Genomic DNA, 24,335 nt, shown 5'->3' on the forward strand with positions numbered 1-24,335 from the left:
TAAATAGAATGCTAGAACAAAGGGGCCTGACCGACATCTACAGGACATTCTACCCAAAATCCACTGAATATACTTTTTTCTCATCAGCCCATGGGACATTCTCCAAGTTTGACCATATCCTAGGACTTAAAGCATGTCTTTAAAAATTTAAAAAAATAGAAATTATACCATGCATTTTCTCAGATCACAGCGGAATAAAAGTAACAATGAACCCTAACAGAAACTCTCATTCCTACTCAACATCATGGAAGCTAAACAACCTTCTCCTGAATGATTATTTTATAAATGAAGAAATCAAGACAGAAATCAAAAGATTCTTTGAATTAAATGACAATGAGACACAACTTATCAGAATCTGTGGGACACAGCTAAAGCAGTCCTGAGAGGAAAATTTATTTCCATAAATGCCTATATCAAAAAGACAGAAAACTTACAAATAGACAATCTAGTGAATAGACTCAAAGAGTGGAGAAGGAAGAACAGACCAACCCCAAACCCAGCAGAAGGAGAGAGATTATTAAGATCAAACCAGAACTGAATGAAAAAGACAAGAAACAAACCATAAGGGAAATTAATAAATCAAAAAGTTGGTTCTTTGAAAACATAAACAAGATTCACACACCTCTGGCTAGGCTAACCAAGAGCAGAAAAGAAAAAACTAATTACCTCCATCAGGAACATGAAAGAAGAAATCACGACCAATGCCACAGAGATACACGACATCATCTATGAATTTTACAAAAATCTTTATGGACACAAATTGGAAAACGAGGAGGAAATGGACCAATTTTTAGAAACACACAGCCTTCCCAGACTCAACCAGGAAGAAATAGAATTCTTGAATAGACCAATATCTAGATCTGAAATCGAAACAGCAATAAAAAACCTTCCCATAAAGAAAAGCCCTGGACCAGATGGGTTCACACCTGAATTTTACCATACCTACAAAGAAGAACTGGTGCCCATCCTACATAAACTATTCTCCAATATCGAGAACGATGGAATTCTCCCCAACACATTCTACCAAGCCAACATAATTTTAATACCAAAACCAGGAAAGGATGCAACAAAAAAAGAAAACTACAGACCAATATCCCTTATAATTATAGATGCAAAAATTCTCAATAAAATCCTAGCAAATCAAATCCAAGTGCTTATCAAAAAAATAATCCATCACGACCAAGTGGGCTTCATCCCAGAGATGCAGGGATGGTTTAACATATGCAAATCTATAAACGTAATTCACCACATAAATAGAAGCAAAAATAAAGATCATATGATCCTCTCAATAGATGCAGAAAAAGCATTTGACAAAATTCAACACCCTTTTATGATAAGAACACTTAACAAAATAGGCATAGATGGGGCCTATCTAAAAATGATACAAGCCATTTATGACAAACCCACAGCCAACATCATACTGAATGGAGAAAAATTGAAAGCATTCCCACTGCAAACTGGAACCAGACAAGGCTGCCCACTGTCCCCCTTACTTTTCAACATAGTATTGGAAGTCCTTGCGAGAGCTATCAGGCAAGAGAGCAGAATCAAGGGAGTCCAAATAGGGAAAGAAGAGATCAAACTCTCACTCTTTGCTGATGATATGTTATATCTAGAAAACCCCAAGGATTCAACCAAGAGACTCCTGGAATTATTGATCAATGAATTCAGTAAAGTCTCGGATACAAAATCAATACACACAAATCAGAGGCATTCATATATGCCAATAACAGTCAAACGGAGAACCAAATTAAGGACTCAATACCCTTCAAAATACAACAAAGAAAATAAAATACCTAGGAATATATTTACCTAAGGAGATAAAGGACCTCTATAGGGAGAACTATGAAACACTGAGGAAGAAAATTGCAAAACATGTAAATAGATGGAAAACCATACCATGCTCGTGGATTGGAAGAATCAACATTGTTAAAATGACTATTCTGCCCAAAGTTATCTACAAATTCAATGCAATCCCTATCAAATTACCAACATCATTTTTCAGAGATATAGAAAGAATAATTCTACGCTTTGTGTGGAACCAGAGAAGACCCCATTTAGCAAAAGCAATTTTAAGCAACAAAAACAAAATGGGAGGTATTAATTTACCAGACTTCAAACTATACTGCAAAGCTGTGATTATTAAAACTGCTTGGTATTGGCACAAGTGCAGGGACACAGACCAATGGAACAGAACAGAAAATCCAAACATAAAACCATCCTCATATAGCCATCTAATCTTTGACAAAGCAGACAAAAACATACTTTGGGGAAAAGATTCCTTATTTAATAAATGGTGCTGGGAAAACTGGATAGCCACATGTAGAAGACTAAAACAGGACCCACAGCTTTCACCTCTCACAAAAATAAAATCAAGGTGGCTAACAGACCTAAACCTTAGGGGAGAAACTTAGAATTCTAGAAGAAAAAGTAGGAAAGACTCTTACAGACATTGGTCTAGGCAAAGAATTTATGAAGAAAACCCCTAAGGCAATCACAGCAACAACAAAAATAAACAAATGGGACCTGATTAAATTAAAAAGCTTCTGCACAGCCAAAGAAATAGTCACGAAAATAAACAGCCTACAGAATGGGAAAAAATTTTCGCATACTACACATCAGATAAAGGTCTGATAACAAGAATCTATTCAGAACTCAGGAAAATCAGCAAGAAAAAAATCAAACAACCCTATCAAAAAATAGGCAAAGGACATGAATAGAAATTTTTCAAAAGAAGACATAAGAATGGCCAACAAACATATGAAAAAATGCTCAATGTCCCTAATCATCAGGGAAATGCAAATCAAAACCACAATGAGATATCACTTAACTCCAGTGAGAATGGCCTTTATCAAAAAGTCTCAAAACAACACATGTTGGTGTGGGTGTGGAGAGACAGGAACACTCATACACTGCTGGTGGGACTGCAAACTAGTGCAACCCCTCTGGAAAGCATTATGGAGATACCTTAAACAAATTCAGATAGACCTACCATTCGATCCAGCAATCCCATTATTGGGCATCTACCCAGAAGAACAAAAGTCATTCTACAACAAAGACACCTGTACCCGAATGTTTATAGCAGCACAATTCACAATTGCAAAGATGTGGAAACAACCCAAATGCCCATCAATCCACGAATGGATTAGTAAACTGTGGTATATGTATACCATGGAGTATTACTCAGCTATAAGAAATAATGGTAATATGACATCTCTTTGGTTCTCCTAGAGAGAGTTGGAACCCATTATATTAAGTGATGTATCCAAAGAATGGATAAACAAGCATCACATGTACTCACCAGAAAATTGGTTTCCCTGATCATCACCTAAATGCACATCAGGGAAGGGTACCAATTAGATAGCAGATTGAGATGGGGGGGTGGGAGGAGGGGTTGAATGTATGCCTACATGATGAGTGCGTTGCACACCGTCTGGGGAATGGTCATGCTTGAGGGTGCTGACTCAAGGAGGTGGGGGCTGGGGGGAGGGGATGGTGGTATGACTACATGGTGAGTGCCAGGTGCACTGTCTGGGGAATGAACACGATTGAGGCTCTGACTCGGGGGGATGGGCAGGACATGGACATTGTATATAACCTGAACTTAGGTACCCCCATGATGAGCTGAAATAAAAAAAAAAAAGAAAAGAGTTAGTGTTTCTAGAAATGCAGTTTGAAAGAGAGTATATTAGTTACAGACAATAAAAAAAGAAATAGAAAAAAAGGAAGGAAGGGTTCCAAGACTGAGAGACATTTTAAGCATAAATGGTATTTATTTATATTTCTTGTAGAGAGTAAGAGCTACCCATCACTGTTCAGAGTCTGTGCTGGGAAACATAAGCACTACCACTCTCATCAGGAACTTCTATTATTACTTCAGTTAGAAGTGGGAGGAAGCCAGGTGATGAAGGAAGATGACTGCTGAGGAATGAACTTTATGCTTCCCCCTTAATTTGGAATAGTGATCCGTTGGCTCAAGGTTTCCACGAAGCTCATCTTTATTTTCATAATGTCTGCTGGGCACTGCCAATTCTCAGTCTCTTATTTTCCTAAAATTACAACTTCCTCTGAAAGTACTGAGAGTAATTTAGGTAATGTATAACTTCCTTATATAGTACGAAAAAGATCCAACTGAGAGCCTTGTATAGTCTATTTATAACACTAAAGTAAATTGGTGATGATTGTGAGTTATTCTAGATTGTAATTCTATAGTTTGCAGAAAGCGATCTCCTATGTTTCATTTATTCTTACCAAATTTTGCCTAATTTTCTAGTTCATTAAAATGTAGGAGAGTTTAAATAATTAGAATATGTGATATTCTCCTATATTTAGCTAGCCAAAACTAAACTGATGACAGTAAAGACTTCTGTGAACTGAAGTATTCAGCTATTAAGAGATTCATATGACCAGTCCTGCTTCAACATTTATAGCTTCATTAAATTTCTGAAAGTCAATTATATGTCAGGGAAGTGCTCAAAGAGTCTAAGGACAAGCTGTGGAAGAAGTATGGCAGAAAAAAAGGGAGACATACACAGGAAAATGTGTGCAAAAAAATTTAAAACCTTACTTCTTTTTAAAACCATTTCTGTGCATTACTATTTTCCTTTAAATCCTAAATTGACATTTCTGTTTTGGCTTCATAAGTTTGGTGTCCACAGGTTCTCAAGGTTTCTGTTTGGTTTAGATATCAGTTTTCTCATGTAGCAAGTGAAGCTTTGGAGTATCTGATTTCTAAGGTCCCTTTGAACTCGAATAGTCCGTAAATCTGGGAAAGATTCCCTTTTATTCTACTACATCTTCTCACCTGGGTAATAAGTAAAAATTCTTAAAGCTCTCGAAACTAGAAGTTAAAATTAGAACAGAATAGAATATTCTCAGTTAATTTGAGAGTATTCATTGCAACATCCCACTAACCTCAGATTTGTAAGTATGCTAAGTGATTAATTTTAAAACACTATATGATCTAGGTGCTACTTAAAACATCCTTCCACATATATCCAGATACATATGTGTGTATGTGAGTGTGTTTCCATTCACTTCTCTAATATACAAACTTACAAATAAGAGGCATAAATCTCTAAAATAGAAGTCTGCACAGCCCTTGATTGACTCAATCATTAAAATATATGTCCCACCTCAAAACTTATTTGCTCATTCTAATTTATTCTTCTTAACCAAAAATCCAGGAGGGAGAATGTGAGGAGAGGAAGAGCAAAGAAGAGCTATCTTCTTTTATTCTGTCAAAAAGGTATGTGAGGATATAGCTTCTTAAGAAAAAGATACTAGAACACCAGGGAAGTCTTGATTCAAGATCCTCATTAAGGGCTGGGCACGGTGGCTCACGCCTGTAATCCTAGCACTCTGGGAGGCCGAGGCAGGTGGATTGCTCGAGGTCAGGAGTTCGAGACCAGCCTGAGCAAGAGCAAGACCCCGTCTCTACTAAAAATAGAAAGAAATTATCTGGCCAACTAAAAATACATATACAAAAAATTAGCCGGGCATGGTGGCGCATGCCTGTAGTCCCAGCTACTCGGGAGGCTGAGGCAGTAGGATCTCTTAAGCCCAGGAGTTTGAGGTTGCTGTGAGCTAGGCTGACGCCATGGCATTCACTCTAGCCCTGGCAACAAAGCGAGACTCTGTCTCAAAAAAAAAAAAAAAAAAGATCCTCATTAAGGTAAGTAAGAAGAGATCTATGAGAGAAGAGACAGAAGGCACCAAGAAGAGAGTGCCAGAAATCCAGGGGGTTAAACATGCAATATTGATTACAATAAAAATATCAATGGAACACTTTTGTCAAGCACTATACTATGTCATTAAGCAGCTACAAAAGCAAACAGCTAAATAATTTGCCCATGTTCACAGAGCTAGGCTTCAAATTTATCATTCACACCCATCACCCAGGTTTGGCAATTCCGTTACCACAACTAACAAAGCTCTTGGTAATTACTTAATAGTATTTAATGCTGGAATCATATTTAAATGATCCCTGCATTAATTCCCAAGATTGCCTTTTACAGCTGTTTTTTCATACCAAATCCAATCAAAGTCCACACATTGTCCTTGGTTCTTAGGTCTCCTAAGTGAGAGCCTGCTCTCTTAACCCCTCAGTGAAAAGAAACCAACATTTAAAATACACTTGGAATCCACAGACTTCAATCTTACTCAAAAAATGTGATTGAAAGAAATTTATAATCTGTGTGAAATATGATTGATTTTAAATTATTGCTAAAAAAAACTCAACTATGTTTTGTTATTAAAATAAATTTTAATTTAAATTAATTTTAATTTAAATTAAAATAAATAAATTCCAGAACAGCTTTAGTTTAGAAAACCTCTATCGCCCTTCAGTAGGCTATGAAAATAGTGCAGACCTTCAGTGGACAGAGGGCTCTAAGTATGTATGAAAAGTTATTGACGAGGTGAGAAGAGGAAAATACAGAACCTCGCTTAACTAAATTTTCATTTTTATGTTTTATTCTCCTTTACCACAGGAAAGCAGGGCTATAAGCAAGAAGCTTGGAAGAACAAATAGGGAATAATTTCCTAGATAAGTCCTAGGAAGAAAGGGTTCTCTTTCCAGGGGGTAAAAACACTAAAATATCAATATAAAGTTTCGGGTCAGAGTTTCAATGCCTGACCTCAAATTGGCCCTGGTGTGAAACCCCACTGTTGCTGAGAATGGCAGAACAAGTTCAGTTTAACATCTCACATAATGTGTTTACTTCTCAAATGTAATTTCAGGTGGAAGTCTTAAAGCTTTATAGCACAGTTAAGATTTTAACTTTCTCCATCACGGTAAACTTTTAAAAACATTTCTGCTTGCAAAAATAGAATAAATAATAATAATGTGTAATGATTTGGAGTTTCCAAGTATTTTCACATGTCTTATCCAATTTAATTTTCTTGACAACCCAACAAGATAGGGCATTATCATTACACCCGTTTTTATGGGCAGCTAAAGTCCACTGGGATTGACTTGCTTGGGATACCTTCAGTGAAAGTCACTCTTCGGAATCCTGGTTTGGCGCCCTACCAGGCAGCACTCTTTTGGGCAATGCAATTCCTTTCTTTTCCTTATTTAGTCAAAATATAATTGAATTAAAGTCGTGCTGGAGAAATTATAAAAACATTAAAGCTTCATGAAGTTAATTTTATAAAAAAATGTTAGACGACATATTGAAGTGTTCTATTGATAAGTCTGGCTCTTGGAACCCCATGAAGTACAAGAATATAAATTTAGAAAATCAGAGCTAACTCTCTTTATTTAAAATATATTTAACAAATTCTTCCTATGTAATAGAACTATTTGGTAATCATTAACATAATTTTTATATGGCTAAGGTGTAATAACTTTATTCCTAATTATATCATACGTTATCCTTAGTTGTACCTATTAGGAAGGCTTATCATACAAGTAGAAGACATTAGAAATTGTAAACTAAAGTAACATTAAAAGCCATTAAAAAAGCTGCCGGGATTAAGAACATATCCTTAGATTACTACTTTGCTCAAATTAATCTGATAAATTGTTGTGCTCCGCAGTACTAAACATCTGCCTTAATTAATCATAGTCCTACTTAAGCACAGAAACGTCTTTTTTGGAAAGTTAGAAGTGAAGCTTCTGTTTCCAAGTTTACCATACTGCAGAGAATTATTTTTCTTACTCTTCTGATCTGTAAAATTGTAAAAGTATCTGCAATAAAATCAGGATTTAAAAAGCAATCCTTTTTTATTGCTAACATCAAGTTGCCTTCATACTGTACCCTTTGGATGGTTGCAATAGGCGTTATTTCTCCCCAGCTTCCATCTCTTTTACTGCTTTACTACGCTATCAACTACTGAAAAAAACACAGCCCTACACTTACCTAGGTTTTCAAGTCACACACAAACTAAAATTATACTCCTAAATAATTTAAAATTGTTCCAAAGTTAGATATTTTGAAATAAAAGCAGGCACCTCAAGAATAATAGTGAAAATAGAGTATTTTCACATTTTTCAACCTCAAATGCCCTGTTTCTGACTGGAAAGAGTTAGTGGAAAACAGAACAGTAAGAAAGAGTATGCTCTTTGAGACACATCATTTTACTTTGGTTTGGTAGAATTTCGTATGTAAAAATGTTTTAAATTTTATTCCCTCCCAAGCTTAGACTTAAGGTCCTTAAAACGAGGAAACAGACCTGGAGCGCTGCCGCAGCCACAGACGCGAGCTCGGGCCCACCTGCGGCTCACGCCCGCGCCGCGCCCGCGTAAACGCCCCCGACGCCCCCACGCCCCCAGCGGCGCCTCCGCCCGGCGTCTCCCAGCCCCGCGCGCAAGGGCACTGCGTCCGCGCACCTGGACGCCCACCTGCCCGCAGCTGCAGCCAGTCGGAGTCCGCGCCCACCGCGACCCCCGACCGGCGACCGCCTGCTGGGATCTCGCAGGAACCCGCCCGGAGGTGGGAGGGACTCCCCTCTGTCACCACTGCCATGAGAAGCGCCCACTGTCACCCTTGCCGGGAGCGGCGCCCCACTGTCACCACTGCCAGGAGGGACTCCCCACTGTCACTGCTGCGAGGGGCACCCACTGTCACCCGCTCTCTGCACCGTCCCCCCCGGTGCGCGGTGGTCCTGGCGGGGTCCGGGTAGGGACCCTCATAAGCTCACCCTCTTGCCTCGCTCGGCCCGGGCCCACTCGCTGCCCGGGGCCACCGCGCCCTCGCGGCCGCCCTCATCACTGGCGGCATCGGTCCCGGCCTCCCGGGCGCCCCTCCCGGGTCCGGGGTCCGGCTCGCGGCAATCGTCACCTCATGAGGTAGTCCCGGAAATCCTTGCTTCGGACGTAGTCCGCCGCTTTCCGCACCAGCGCTCCAGCCATGGTTGTGTCGGACACCAGCTCCTCCTAGTCCCCGCTGTTGCCGCCGCTCCTCGGAGCCCAATGCCAACCCGCCGACCCGGCGGCGGCGGACAGCGCGCTGCCCTGCGGAGCCGCCTCACGACACTCGGCCACGCCTTACGGCCCCGCCGCGCCGTCCGGCTCTCGGCCTATGAGAAGGCGCAGGACCGAAGACAGCAGCGCGGATTGGCTGGCCGATGTCGCACACCTCCTTCCTGTCCCCCGGCGGCGCGCGGAGGGCGGGGCCTGTTGCCGTAAAACGGCCAAGGCCCGACGGGGATTGGCTGGCGGTTGCTAGGCACCCGCTGCCCCGGGCCCGCTCGGGCGTGGAGGTGACACTTCTCTGGCCAGCAGTGCGTGGGGGCGGCTGCAGAGCGCCCGGCAGTGCTTGTCGGGGCGGTGGGGCGGGCGGCGGGGCTGGCTGGGTTCCTGCGCCCGCCCTCAGCGCCCCCACCTGCTCAAGGGCACCTTGGCCGCGCAGCCGGTGCTCCCCGCGCCCACGTGGGCGGTCCCGGCCCACGAGCTCGGCCCGGCACGTGTCTGGGGACAGCGAGCGCCGCAGCGGCCCCGCCCGCAGATCCCCGGGCCGGCACTTCCCCCGCACCGATCCCACCGGCGTGGCGGGGGACCCGGGGCCGCGCCTTCACACGCGCGCGCGCGCGCCCCGGCCGCCTGCTGTGGGCTAGGAGGCAGCCTCCGCGGCGCAGGGGACCAAAGCGCATAAAAATAGCACAATGCCTTAGTCACAAGGAAGTGTGATTGCCTACGTGTTGGAAATAAAGGTTATGTAAGTCCTACCGTGCGCATAATGAAAGGACCATCAGCACGGGACCCTCGCCCAGGAGCTCCAGCCGCAGCAAGACTTTCAGATTATGCACCAAGGCAGAGAGAGGCTTTTGTTCTTCAATCTTCCAAGTTGTTTCGTCTTGTTTTGTTTTTGATGTAGACGATTCAGTCATTTAAAATGCCTGTGGTGGACAGTAACCCTCCTGACGCTACCGGTGGGCAGATTGTATCAGAGTTAATAATGGACACGCCCTTTGACCCAGCAAGTCCATTTCTAGAGATATGTGAGGGTAGATAAGCAAGTTTGTGCAGTTTCATATGTACAGCATTATTTTTAATATGGAGGGATTAGAGTTTACATGTCCATCCATAGGGAGAGTTAAATAAATCATGGCGCATCCATTCACTGGTTTAGCATGCGGCAGTTAAGAATAGGGAGTTCTATACTGTAGAAGATGTAGCTGCTATATGCTGATATGAAAGATCTTGAAGATTTATTCGCAAGAAAAAAGGTGCAGAGAATAGTGTGTAAACTACTCATTTGTGTGTAGGGACAAAGAAAACTTATAAATTAATGTTTGTAAAGATAATGGAGAAATGAGGTTAGCAGTAGTTGCCTCTAAGAACAGCTAGAAGAAGGGAGGGAGGTGTAGGGACCGTCCCTGGGCAAGAATTGGCTTGAGCCCAGAGTCGAGCTTCTTGGGTCCAAAGGTCAATAGGTCCAGAACACTCCTTGAGGCCAGAAGTCAATAGGTCCTGACACGGCCTATTGACTGCTGAATGCTTCCTGGAGCTAGAGGTCAATGGCCTATTGAACAGACAAACTGTTCCCTATGGCAAATAGCCAAGGGCTTTAGGTCTTGCACACAAGCCAAGGCATGTCTCATTGTCCTCCACACGGTAATGAGGTCCAAAGGTTAAGATGCAAACGTCTGCCTTCCTTGAGCAATTTCCATAAGAAATGGAACATGTCACCTCAGGGCTCTAAAGATAGTCATGTACCATGAAGTAGCTGCTGGACAAAAGGAGTATAAAAATAAAACGACTGGTGCTTCCCGCACTGCAGTCTTGTACCGTCTTTGTGTGTCTGTGTGTTTCTTTCTGTGTTCATCCCCCGTTCTGTAATTGGGCGGCTACAGGAGGGAAACAGCTTTTCATTGTATACTCTTTTGTTCCTTTTGAAGTTTGTACCATCAACATTTGCTATCCAAAATAAATAGCACTAAAGAAGCAATGCCTTTAAGAATTAAAACAGCAGGACTTTGAATCAGGTGCATTTTCTGTTAGGATCTTTGGTCTCTATTGGTCATACGTGGCCTTGATCTATGAAAGTGTATCTCAATACACAATATTGCAGTCCCGTAATAACACTAGGAAGGTTATTTTGTTCCACAGGTGCTTCATGATGGAGTTATAGGAATGTACAACCTAAGAAAAGCAAGCGTCTTGACATTAATAATATTGCTAATAGCTACCTTTTGTTGACCACTAAGCACTATTTGTACATTATTTCTCCTCATCTCAACCCAGAAGGTGGGTGAAAGGAAATGGAATAGCTTCTTGAATAAAACCAAAATGTTTCTGCAAAATTGGTGGAGGAGACCCTCCCCTCCCCCCATGTGAGAAGGGGCTCTTGGATCCCAAAGCTGCTCGGTCTTACCCCCTAATATTTTCCTTTTCCTCACAAGGAGTGGTTCCAAAACTTGAGCTGTCAGAAGAATCCTCTGCAAATTCCTAGACCTCGCCCTCAAACTCAGGAGGTCTGAGTGGGGCCCCTAAAGCTACATGATTAATGAGCACTACAGGCTGCTGGTCAGTGTTTAGCACCTGGAGAAACACTACTGAGAGCACCTAATGTACTGTAGCCACCAGTGAGTTGGTGCCAGGAGACTTGGCTTTCCACATTTGGGCCTAAATTGGACTTTTGCATTTTCCATTAGTTTCCCATGCATGGAGGAGTATGAGCCAGAGTATTTAAGTAGAGCTACACATAAAGGGACTAATTTGCTACTAGGTAGCTAACCTGGGATTTGAACGAGGTCTCTTTACTCTGAAACCTATACTTTCCCCACTATTCCATGTTGCCACAAAGAGAAAGATTTCCTTTGTGTTAACATGTATCTCTGTTCCTTTAAGCAGGCAATGTGGTCTAAAGTATAAGAGAACATAACAATAGACCTTTCTACATGATTTCATAAAACTTTAGAAAAGCCAACCCTACATGGTTCATCCACATTTGGACAGTGTGTGGCAGGTACAGATGAAAACATCACTGGCTACTTTGAATCTCAGGTTTGTGGAAGTGAGTGTAAAGGCACAGCAGTGTGCCAAAATCTTCCGTGCCCACCAAAGTTGAGGAATGACAATCATGGAATAAAGCTGCACTCTCCGAGCTTCCCTATTGACTGTGTCAGAAACAGGATTTGTGCACTCAGACTGATTTCTGGTCAGAGGTTGGAAGGAAGCTGGTCTTCCATTTACAGAGCACCCATTATGTATGGGTCAGCATTGTGTAGGCAGTTTATACACACTCTGTGGGTATGATTATAATACTTGTGCTTGTAGAGGTGGTTGAGTCCCCTATGAAGAGCTTTAGCATGGAGCTGCCCTTCCAGCAGACTTGGGGAGAGCCACAGCCTGTCACGAAGGGAGTCTTCATCCTTCCTGAGCTCCAGAGCTCTTTGCAAAGGTGATGGCAGCTGCTTAACCTCAGTTTTCATTCCTGGCCCAGAAATGTCTGTTCTCTGTGATGATGAACTGTCTGTTGTCTGAAGAGCTTTTCTTTCCTTTTAGAAAATAAGGAAAATGATAATCTATGAAAGATTTCTATTTCCTTCATAATTATCTCAGAAGAAAGTAATCTTTGTGTTCACTGATTAGGATTAATGTTTCCAATTTTTGTGAAGAACTGAATGTATTGATATGTATTACTAATTTGACTATAATTTAAATGAAACATATTTTTATGTCATTAAAAACATTTGCATTTCCTGCATGGTTATGGATTTTTTCATGTATCTGCACAGCATTTTTATAATGGTTTAATTAATTTAAATTCATTCACTTTCTCAGGAAAACTTTTTTTTCCCTTTTCAACCTGTAGTACTTGTGTTAGCTTTTCTCATTAGCTCACACTCTTCCAATCAGACCCGCACTCTTCCAATCAGACCCGCACCCTTCCATCAGACCAGTAATTAGCTTTAAGCACATTTACCTCCAGGCTTTTTCTCCTTGATCCTAGAGTTCCCCTCACGTGATAGAAGAAAAGCTTCCATTTGTAGTAAACTAACTGTATTTTCTCATCTAATTATCAAAATAGACAATAAAAAAGCAGAGTAGTTCTAAATATGAACTAAAACACTTAATCCCACAGGTTACTAATCATACTGCCTTCATTTCCGTTTTCCTCTGGAAATGGAGATAGAATGGTCCCTTTGTCTGCCTTGCAGGACTGCTAAGATGCCAAAGGCAGTTTCGGAGAATGTGTTGAGTGGGCAATGAAGGTGATCATGAATATAGAGATGCATTGTTTTTGTCCTGCCGCCTACTTTTCTTCCAGCCCAGCACCTGCCTCCTTCTGGCCCCAGGTATGTAGGTGCACATTAATTTGATTGGCTTAGTAATTTAAAGAATGTGCTGTAGTAAATGAATAAGCCAAGAAACACAGGAGTTTAGCAAGAACCAGTGACACCTAAACTCAAAAACCAATGTAACAGTTCAAGTATGAATGGATATTTTTGCCAAGTCAGCTCTTCCTGTCCTACTTCTGACTAATGCATCATGCTGTCTCCAGGACTCAGTAAGTCCTGTGAGATAAGCAGTCCCCCCTCTCCATTTTTGTCCTAGGTTTTGGTTCACACAGTGTGGATAGAGAAGTCACAAAGAAGTGGCTTCACAGGCAAGGAATCTTCACCGCTTGGCAACTCAGTAACTTGCTAGCAAATAAATGGCAAAGGGAGAAAGGAAGTGGAAACACAGCTATTTTGCAATCTCTGTTGCAGGGAGTGATTCTGGCAGCAACCGTGGATAGATGCTAAATCTGCCCAAGGGCCAGAGGGAACTGGCTGATCGCAGATGCCAGACTTCCGCCCACAGCCCGCAGCTGCTGGTCATAGGGGAAAAGTGATTAACACACTTTCTGTGGTCAGCTTTTCCCAACCCTGTGTCCTCAGGAGTTCGGCTGAAGAGTACAGGGACTAGGGAGGTGGCGAGGGGGTTTTCTTGGTCAAATCTATATAGGAAACGTATTTGAATCACGTAATTAATTAATTAATTAATTCCTGCAGTTCTTTTGAGAGTCTTTATGTTACCAAAAACTCAGCACTTGTCCATGAGGCTGAATCAGAAGAACGAGGACAAGTGGTTTGAGGAGGAAGGAAAGAGACATTTTATTATTTTGCCGGCAAAGGAGGAAAACCGGTAGACCTTCTTCTCTCAAAATCCAAATTTTCCTGAACATTCACAGAAATACAGAGCTTTGAAAGCATGGATTCTCAGCTTCAGACAATTACTGTTTAACTGTGGTTGATGATTTCTGATCGTCCCATCTCTGCTGAAGACAATCTCCTGACCTCCCTTTCCCAGGTCTGTTGTACAAATAACAAAAGACTCACCCTGCCCCTTCCAACCACTGCTGAGGCAGGGATGCAGGCTTTAGTTCTCAAAAAGGAGTGGAGGATGTTTTAAAGAGACAGAAAATACTTTTGCCGTTTTTTTCCAGGCCTTTCCCTCTGTTACGTTTTCCAAGCTTTTGTGAACTGTGATACCATGAGAGAAACTCCCACCATGTAGCATTTCCCAAACTTCCTTGACTACAGAGCCCGTGTGGAAAGAGCATTTTGTGAGACCGACGCCCTGCAGCTTCCACACCTCTGAGCCGGGCGACACGCCAGCCAGGCCGAATGAACCCTACACCTTTTTAGCTGCCTGCATTTCGCAAGTAACCCAAACTACCTACCTCAGTGTTTTAATCTATAAAATGGAAGCAATAAATATCACATCATAGAAGTTGCTAAGTTTTATGAGAATTAAAAGGAATAATTGCCATAAAAAGCCTGATACTGCCAACAATGTACTTGACAAGTGTGAATTTCTCTTTTCCCTTTATTCTACGGTGTGGCAGCTTGGATGTGTGCACCCACTAGCTGCCCTCTTTTTCTGCTACCCAGCAGACAGCTGCTTGGGGTTTTACTTGTGTTTTGTTTTGTTTTTTAAATCAGGGAGAGGTTCTAAATGGACCGCTATTTCATCCTGAAAGCATTATCCCTTCTCTTGGAGGGGGAAGGGCTGAGAGAGGTTATCCCTATTGGTTCCAACCCTGGAGAAGGCCGGGGTGTCACCAGCTATCTCCAGGTCTGTGTGTCTACTTCTCTCGCACAAGCCTTTGGTTCTGTGTGTGGTGAACACTGGATTTGGGGAAAACGAGACCAACGGAAACCAAATGTTGAATCAACTGATGAATAGATACATAAAATATAGAATAACCATACAATGGAATATTATTCAGCAATAAGAAGAAATGAAGTGTGGGTACACGCTACAACATGAATCTCGCAAACACTGTGCTCAGTGACAGGATCCAGACACAAAAGGCCATATGTTGCACGACCTACTTACCTGAAGTGTCCGGGCCAGCCAGGCAAATCCACAGAGACAGGAGACAGACTGGTGGCTGCAGGGGCTGAGACACTTCGGGGAGATAGGCAGCGACCGCTAACAGGTGCCTGCTTTCCTTTTGGGGTGATGAAAATGGTGTCACACTGTTTGTCGTGATGGCTGCACAACTTTGTGAATATGCTAAAAACCATTAAATTATACACTTAAAATGAGTGAATTTTATGGTAGGCAAATCATATCCCAATAAAGTTATTTTCAAAAACTTAATAAAAAACTTTGAAGAGCTGTAGAGAGCAAACAAGACAACAATCCTAAAACTCCTTTGTCATAATCAGTACACTGATTCTTTGGTAATTAAAGGGAAAAGAGCATTTATGAGTATGAATTCTGTCAGATAGCCCTAGTGACGACGGAAAGCTCTTCTTTTCAGAACAATTCCAGCTAATAAATAAGAACAAGAGTAGAATGAAAAGGATACCAATTTACAATCCTAAGTGAAGTTATTGATTCAGACAAAAGTTGTCAAGGAATGCTAAATACACGTAGCAACCCGGCCAGGCACAGGGCAGCAGAGTCTGATCCCTGGGTTTATTTGCTGGTCCTAAAGGGGAAAATGGGAATTCAAAGCAGGGATGTGGCTGAACCAATTTAGCATCATCACGGGAAAGAGGCCAGACTCTGAGGGCCCCCAGCCCCCAGTCTAATTAAACATTTAACTCTATCCTCCAGTTTACAGAAATAAAAGGGCAATCAGAGAAATTAGTTACAGCGAACCATGAGAAAGTAATCAAACACATCCAGTAGGTGGAACGTTTGACAGGACAACCAGAGAGCAGAGGCCTCATCAGTGCTGAGTAGGGCATAACAAAAGACAGGTTAACAAGAGAAAGACCTAGCAAATGTATGTCATTAAGTTTCACTGACACGGGAGCTTTCAGAAATGAAAAACCAAAGACCCAGGAAGAACTGTATTTTTATGCGTAGGTTTGATAGAGAAAGAACATGTAGGAATGTGAAGGGCAAAAGGGTGACGGTGCTAGACTGAGTGTGGGGGGCAGAGGAGGGGACCCCGCAAGGCCTGTGTTTCAGATTCTTCTCTGCTTCTCTGTGCAGTGAGTCTTCCTTCCTTCCTGGTGGGCTGGGAGCCAGGACCCCTGTAAAATGAGGGTCTTCCAGGGAGACAGGAGCAGGGAGAGAGTGACCTTCTAGGTTCTGTGGCTTGCTTTGCGGGAAAGAGAGGGCGGGAGAGCGGAGGACAGAGAGACTGTGTGCCAAGGGCTCCGTGCGCCAAGGTGCCAGACTTTGGGGTGTCATGTTCTGAGCTCCAGTGAGTCCAACGGAATATAATGGGGGCCACACCCAAATGTTAAGTTTTAGTAGCCACATTAAAAATGTAAAAAAAAAAAAGGAATGAAATTAATTTTAATAATACATTCTATTTAACCCAATATATCCAAAACATTATTTCAACATGTAAACAATATAAGTTACTATTGAAATGTTTTCCCCTTTTCATACTAAGTCTTCAAAACCTGGTGTGTATCTTACGCTTAACAATTTATCTCAATTCAGATGCTAAATTTTTTTTGGCAATACTTGATTTGTATGTGAATTTCATAAAATTTGCAGTTCTAAAAACTATATGCACATACCCAAGTTGTTCCAAATATACTGAAGAGTTTTTCAAAACTAAATTGAGTACCAAAAAAAAATCATTTTTCTTTAATATTTGCATTCATATTGACAAAATGGGTTCATTTTTTTTTAGAAGAACTGATTCATTTTGAAGCAAAAACATCAGTTTCAAAACGGTATCACTTCAAGTTAAGTAAATTCTTGTTTCAACTCAGTTGTATTAACATTGAATTCAAAAGTTATTGCATAAATTGAAAAAAACCTCTTCAATTTTGGGGAGTAGTTTTTGTAATTGGCCTACATAAAGCTGTTCATTACAATTAAAACTTTCTGCCTATATATTCATGTTAGAAACATCTGTAAAATCATTATTAGTGATTTGTATTCCAACATTTTCAATTGTCATTAAGTTCTCATGTCTGTCTAGCTAGCTCACAAATAAGCTTTTTAAATAAAGCTTTTAAGCTTCAGGGATAGCTTTTCTGAATGCCCTGTGATATTGCTGAGAACATAAATCGCTGCCATTTGTTGCCTTTGATAATTGAATCTTTGCCAAATATTCCATTTATTTCAAGAAATTCTTGAACTGGAGTTAAAATAGAATAAACCTTTGTTGAACTCTTGCACAACTCAGCCAGCAGGCACAGATGGGCAGACATTGCCCCACAGCGTTTCTTTTTTTTTTTTTTCTTGAGACAGAGCCTTACTCTGTTGCCCGGGCTAGAGTGCCGTGGCGTCAGCCTAGCTCACAGCAACCTCAAACTCCTGGGCTCAAGGGATCCTCCTGCCTCAGCCTCCCGAGTAGCTGGTACTACAGGCATGTGCCACCATGCCCGGCTAATTTTTTCTCTATATATTTTTAGTTATCCAGCTAATTTCTTTCTATTTGTTTAGTAGAGGCAGGGTCTCACTCTTGCCCAGGCTGGTCTCGAACTCCTGAGCTCAAAGGATCTGCCCACATCGGCCTCCCAAAGTGCTAGGATTACATGCGTGAGCCACCGCGCCCGGCCCATTCGACAGATTTCAGTAGTGCCATAAACTGAGGAAGACTCCTGGCATTTGCACGTGTATGTGGAACTATTTAAAAAACTGTCCTCGACACTCTCCACAGTGTCTGTCTTAGAAAGCAGACTGCAGATACTCAAACATGTATCTTATAATGGAATGTAGCAATCAGGGCAGCAGCTATGTCTTGTTTCAAAATTCTAATAAATCTGATTTTCAGGTGAGCCAGATCACCCTTTGTTCTGATAGAAAATAGTTTTTTCACCTCTAGCTGACCATTCTAAAAGACTCAAAAATACTCATGCCACAGGCTCAGTTTTTTAGGCTGAGACTTGGCAACGTTTCTACCGTCAGCCCCAGCGTGGCTCTCACCTGCGGCTCAGCCCAGCCGTTCTTCATTTATTCCAGGTCTTCCTCCAACCTGGAGTGGCTCAGGTGCATTTTAGATCAGCTTACTAGCATTACTTTTTTTTTTTTAACCTTAATGATGTTTCAGGCAGTAAAAATCTCTACGTATATTCCGAATACATATTGGCTTAGCATGTTTCTCATGAATGCGAATTTTCTTTGTGGCAAATTATAGCCCCCCGCCCCCGCCGTTCTCCACGTGTGGTCAGTTGCTAGTTTCCTCGGCCCCTTTAGAGGTCAGTTTCGCCAGTGCTTGGCGATGGCAGTTGTGTCACCTTCCTCTTGCTCAGTTTCACCTAGGTGATGGCTAGCGAGCTCAGCCCGAGGGCCACACCGGCGCCTCTTCCTCAGGGAGCAGCCCAGGGAGAGAACTTTGTGTTCTGGCCCGGCCCGGCCTCCCTCCACCCACTTCCCTTCCCGAATGTGCGGCGGGAGGAAGAGCCAGGCGCGCTCTGGCAGTGGGAAGCGAACACGCCGTGAGGACCACACTGTTACCAAAATGCAGAATGGGGGCAGGCTACCTCTCCAGAAATCTCTCACCTGTGACGTGGGTTGAAGTTGGGCTGGGTTGAGGTTGTTTACTTGACCCCGAGGGACTTCCACGTGGAGGCCGGCGTTTGGCTTGCGCTGCTGCCCCGGGGGCTTTGCTCTCTCAGAGCAGGTGCGGCCCACAGACGCCGGCCAGGCAAACACCGGTGTCCCCAGATCATCCCCAGAGGGAGACACTGGCTGCGGCAGAAAGAAAAGTGGCTTTCGAGGCTCCCACACGGGGGGAGGGAGGCCAAGCCGACCGGGCACCCACTGCTTTTGACCCGGGGCTTGCTGGTGCCCAAGCGTGCACAGTTTTCTACGTTATCCACCGCCAGTGCGTGTGTGGACGTGAGGTTGCCCAGTGGCTCTTGGGACAGGAAGGTGGGAGCAGGAGGAAGGGGAGGTTTTGTCTAAGGTGTCAGCCCCAGCTCAGATGTGACCCGTGGCTTGTTTCCTCACCCGCGTCCCTTGCCCCTTCTTTCATCCGCCCACAGCTCCCCTGCCCGGGGCCGGCGCACACCCAGGGTCAGGCAGCACAAACAGATAAGGTTTCTGCGCTCATGTTCCAGCTGGAGAGAAGTTGAAAGAGAGCGAGGAGAAGAGATTCATCCAAGATTCTGCTGAATGCCCAGAGGCGAGGAGCAGCGTGCTGTGACAGCAGCCGGGGCAGGCGGGGGCTGCTCTTGGGGACAGGCCACCGGGGAGACCTGGGCCAGGAGCAGGAGTCCCCAGGCCTGGGGAGGGGGTTCCAGGTGGAGCAGCCGGGGAGCAGAGGAGGGGCCGCCTCTCCAAGCTTGGAGCGGCTCTGTCACCTACAAGGACAATGAAGCTTGAGGCGTCTATGTGTGTCGAGGCGAAGTCCAGGCCCAGCTCCAAGATGGGACCCCAAGGGCAGCCCCTGAGATTCTGGAAAGAGTCATGGCCCTGTCAGTGAATAAGTGGCTCTTTTGGAGTAACAGCTTCTGGATTTCTCCTGGGCCCTGGTAGACACTGCAGGCTTGGTCATAGAACCCCCATGTGACCTGACCACAAAGTGGCATTATCTGACTCACCAGCCAGGAAGCTGGTGTGCCTCGCAGGCGTCCCTCAGGAAGCAGAAAGGGATATATGAGATCGGGTGGGGCAGTCCCCCAGCACAGGTGTGCTGCGTGAGCAGGTGCTCAGGCCCCCAGGGAACCTGCCCAGTAACCTTTCTCTGTGGGCTTGGGGAGAATAGGGTCCTCTCTGAGCAGACGAGGAAGAGGGAGGACTCGAGCCTGGTCAGTAGATAGCTCTGTACCCTGTGTAGACACCAATATGCTGACCCACATGCTGCTTCTACCACAGTAACACCTGCGGGTGAACCCAGTGCCTTGTCCACATCACAACCACACAATATGGTGCCTGAGCAAGAAGCTTAGAGCACAGGGTGTTATGTGCTGAGTGTTCGTGTGTCCCAGAATTCTGACGTTGAAGCCCTCACCCCCTCATGCAGTTGTCTTTGGAGTTGGAGGATTTGGGAAGTGATTCGGGTTAGGATAAGGTCATGAGGGCAGAGACCCCATTCTGGGATGAGTGCCCCTGCAAAAAGAGATGCCAGAGATATCTCTGCTGCATGAGGACACGAGGGGAAGGTGGCTGTCTTCAAGCCGGGAAGAGGACCCACACCAGGAACAAATTTACTCACACCTTGGGCCCAACTTCCAGCCTCCAGCACTGTGAGAAATAAATATCTCTTGTTTAAGCCACCCAGTCTGTGGCGCTGTGTCATCACAGCCCAGGCTAAGACAAGAAGTAAGGAAACGAATGGCCTGGTATTAATACTTCCAGGATTTGTGCGTCCCACCATGTTGTCTCATGGACTGTGCCTTTTTAGGATGGAGGCGTGGCCTACTGAAGCATTGTCACAGCCCTATTGGGGTTGGGGTGCGGTCCTGGTTGAGCAGTGCACACTCTGAACAACTGTACTGTCTGCTGCTGTTTTTTCCCCTCGCAGACTCCAAGAGTGGAGGCTGAAGGAGTATAGGCGTTGGTGGAACTGCTCGAGGTTAAACCGAACAACTCACTCACAAACTGGTTATTTCCTTGCTCTGTGCTCTTGGGCTCTGCTGGAGGAATGTTTCCCCAGGAAGGCAAGGTGGTTCCGCCACGCTGGCTCTCGAGGCCGTCCCAGACCGTAAGCAGCAGCTGCACCACTGCAGTCACAGGCAAAGAGGCAACACCATGCGGGTGATCTTTCCCGACGAACAAGGGGGAAAGGGGAGCTCCTGGTCCTCAGTGGGGCGGGGAGGAGGCACCTCCCCTCCTGCCCTGACCTCCTGCCTGCCTGGTGGTGAAATATTAGCGGAAGGCGGCAGCGACCCGTGCACGCAGGGCTGCCAAGGGCACAGACCTTCCACCCACACAACCGTACGGAGATAAAGACCAAAGTCCCCAGCCAGCTTCGGAGCCGCAGGCGGGAGAGGCCCCGGGCGGTGAGGGCCACGCGGGCCCTGGGACCTGTCTGGCTGAGGCTGTGGCGGCCGTGCTTGTGTCCCAGAGCTGCCCTCACTCGCTCCCACACGTGGGCAGCCTAACAAAATTTATTTCCTCACAGCCTCAGCAAGAGCAAGACCCCGTTTCAACTAAAAATAGAAAGGAATTAGCTGGACAACTAAAATTATATATATACAAAATTAGCCGGGCATGGTGGCACATGCCTGTAGTCCCAGCTACTCGGGAGGCTGAGGCAGGAGGATCGTTTTAGCCCAGGAGTTGGAGGTTGCAGTGAGCGAGGCTGACGCCACAGCACTCACTCTAGCCGGGCAACAGAGCGAGACTCTGTCTTAAAAAAAAAAAAAAAAAAATTATTTCCTCACAGTTGTGGAGGCTGCGGATCCACGGCCGAGGTGTGGGCAGGGCTGGTTCTCCTGAGGCTCCTCCCGGGCTAGTCGCCGGTCACTTCTGCCTGCGCCTCCCCGCCCTGTCTTCCCTCTGTCCATGCTGTCTCCATGTCCAGGCCCCCCTTTCCACAGGGACACCAGTCCTGTTGGATGGGGGCCGCTGCCCCGACGACTGTCTTCACTCTTCCTCAGCGAAGGCCCCGTCCCCAGGTACAGCCGCCTTCTGAGGTCGGGGGTCAGGACCTCGGCGTAAGAATCTTGCTTGGGACGGGCAGGACCACAGTGCAGCCGTGGCCATCGCCACCCACTCTGGCATCCCGGGTCTCCTTACAGCTAGTGTCTTTTTCCCTCTTGTCCCCCTGTCATCGTGCACAGGGTGTGCCACGGCTGCCACCTTCCCACGTCGCCCGGGGGTTCAGTCTGAACTGAGTTAGAAGAAGCAGAAAGGCCCCCAGAGCTGCCTTGGGCTTTCTCGGTGGGAGACAGTGCGTTTCGCCGTATGACGAGTGGCTGTGTTGTATGGGGTGAGCGTGTGGTGGCTGCCACCTGCCCTGCCCTGGAGGGTAAGTATCGGAAGGCGGTTTCTGAAGATCCGGAGTGGCCACAGGCTGGGGTGTGGTGGCCGCAGTAACGGGGCTTTTTGTCCCCGAGATATTTGGAAGCTGGAATCTCAGACTTCCACACAGCGCTGCTTTCCCTGTGGCCTGAGCAATCCAGAGCAGCTGCTCCTGCGAGACCCGCGGGAGGCGGTGGCCGCGTCGAGGGGGTGGCATCCTCCGCGAGGGAGGGAGTGAAGATGGTCGTTTTGACGAGGGCGGCTGCGCGGGTCTAGCCACAACACAGCAGCGAACGCTGGCGGGGCAGCCGCACACCGCCTGCCTCGTGGCTACCAAGCATCTGAAATGTGGACAGCAGGACTAAGCAACCAAAGTTTTAATTTTATTTAATTTCAAGTAATTTAAATAGCCAAATGTGGCTAGTGGCTAGCATACGGGTCGGCACAGTCCTAGAGCACAAATTCAAGTTGGTCGTGTCCAAAGAGGAACCGAAAAGAACAGATGTGGCCAAGGTCATGGGGCTTCCAGTGCCGGATGGAAGAGCCTGGACTTTCTCCTGAAGAACAAGAGCTGCTGCAGATTTTTAAAACATAGTAAAGCGATATAGGTGCAATTGTTTTTTGGTAGGGTTTTAACCTGCACGGTGGAAAACGAGTTTGAGGGGCGATTCTGTGGCAGGGAGGCTGGCCTAGAGGCTCTAACCATCGCCAGGGCGAGGCTGCGTGTGCAGAGAGGAGCTGGTGGTGGTGGGGAGGGGGACGCCCAGACCCAGGGCTTTGCACGAGGACGCAAGTGGGGGTGAGGCTTTGGACCGAGGATCTCAGGATTTGTCATTTGGAAACAGCATGTAGGACAGTGTCCAGCCGACTTAGGGAGTCGAGGAGGAGTAGCCCGTGTGGGCCGGGGTTGGGGTGAAGCCGTGGACTCAAGGTGGGAGGAGTCCGTGTGCGGTGCTGGTCCACATGCCGGGCAGCAGCCCCGGGAGAGCCGGGCTGGAGACGACGCTTCACTGCAGCAGGTCAGGAACTCGGAGCCCGCGTGGCTTCCGGTGGCCCGGTGGCGCTTCTCCGGCAAAGCTGAGCGGTGACTCCTCCCGGTCGCTGTAAAGTGCAGAGCTGGGCCTCGTTCCAGACACAGGGCCTGAGACTCCTCTTAGAGGCGACCCGAGTCATCGGTTCATGACCACTTGCACCCTTGAAGAGCCCTTTTTAATGGAGTTTTTCCTGTAGACCTGTTCTATAAATACTTCGTCTTATAAAGAAGTACTTGGTAACTTGTCTCCTCTAAAGGGGGCATTTTATTTAAAAATTCTTCCTTCCAGCCAGTGTTGATACACTGGGTTAATAGGAAACCAACCAAATGCAAATAAACTTGACTTTTCACCCCTTCAGGTGCTTGCTGTGTGAATTTATGATTCTCATCAACTTTCCCCAAGTTGCCGGGGAGCACAGACTCCCGGTTCTGTTGAGAACGCCAGGTTGGCGGTCACTTGCCCCGGGCTGGACAGGAGCCGCGGCAGGACCCTGGCTGACCCGCGTCCCAGCGGGGCTCCGTGCAGTGGGGCCACTGTTCCGAGAGGGGTCACCAGAGCGCGAGCTGAGCACAGTCCTGCACGCCGGCATGGCGGCCTGGGACAGCGTCGCTCCTGGGGAAGCTGATGCCTGCCCTCTGCCGGCGGCTTGCGGCCGTCGCAAACACACAGAACTTCCTCTGGTCTGACGTGGAGGAAGGACAAGCTGAGTTACCCAAATGCAGGTCCCCCGCCCGCCTGTGTCTGCAGTCCCCGACTGGCCTGGAAGTTTCTCCTTTCATCATGGCCTCCGGGTTATGTTTGGAAATTCCTGTAACCCACATTCCTGGAACAGGGGCCAGAGGTGACAGCAGTTAGCACGCAACAGCAGAATGCGCTGGTGACGGCAGGGAAAGATACACCTTTCCTCACCTGTAACAAAGGCGGGTTAACAAGAGAGAAGGATGCACGTTTATTTAACGCAGGTTTCATGTGTCCGGGGAGCTGACACGGGAGCCTTTGGACACGAAGACTCGCAGACACAGGGACAC

The 24,335-nt window shown here is 45.7% G+C and overlaps 1 protein-coding gene and 1 long non-coding RNA gene across 4 annotated transcripts in view; one reads left to right on the forward strand and one right to left on the reverse strand.

The window, feature by feature from the left end:
• The window catches only part of MPC1 (mitochondrial pyruvate carrier 1), a 23,681-nt gene extending 14,699 nt beyond the window's left edge, over positions 1-8,982 (reverse strand). For 2 of the 3 annotated variants that reach the window (XM_045544720.1, XM_045544718.1), the window contains exon 1: positions 8,787-8,978. Coding sequence is in view for 2 of the 3 variants with exons in the window: in XM_045544718.1 (XP_045400674.1) it covers positions 8,787-8,857 (71 nt within the window). In the remaining variant the exon portion in view is untranslated. Of the gene's footprint in view, positions 1-2,217; positions 2,222-8,786 lie in introns of all 3 variants that reach the window. The other variant, XM_045544719.1, reaches the window with a different exon arrangement.
• Positions 1-14,870, forward strand: part of LOC123633453 — a 26,814-nt gene extending 11,944 nt beyond the window's left edge. Inside the window, exons 2-3 of the long non-coding RNA XR_006733596.1 lie at positions 13,111-13,248; positions 13,948-14,870. This is a non-coding gene — a long non-coding RNA (uncharacterized LOC123633453). The remainder of the gene's footprint in view (positions 1-13,110; positions 13,249-13,947) is intronic.
• Positions 14,871-24,335: the final 9,465 nt, after the last annotated feature.

The sequence above is a fragment of the Lemur catta genome, chromosome 2 (assembly GCF_020740605.2).
Source record: "Lemur catta isolate mLemCat1 chromosome 2, mLemCat1.pri, whole genome shotgun sequence".
In the NCBI taxonomy this organism is placed as follows: Eukaryota; Metazoa; Chordata; class Mammalia; order Primates; family Lemuridae; genus Lemur; species Lemur catta.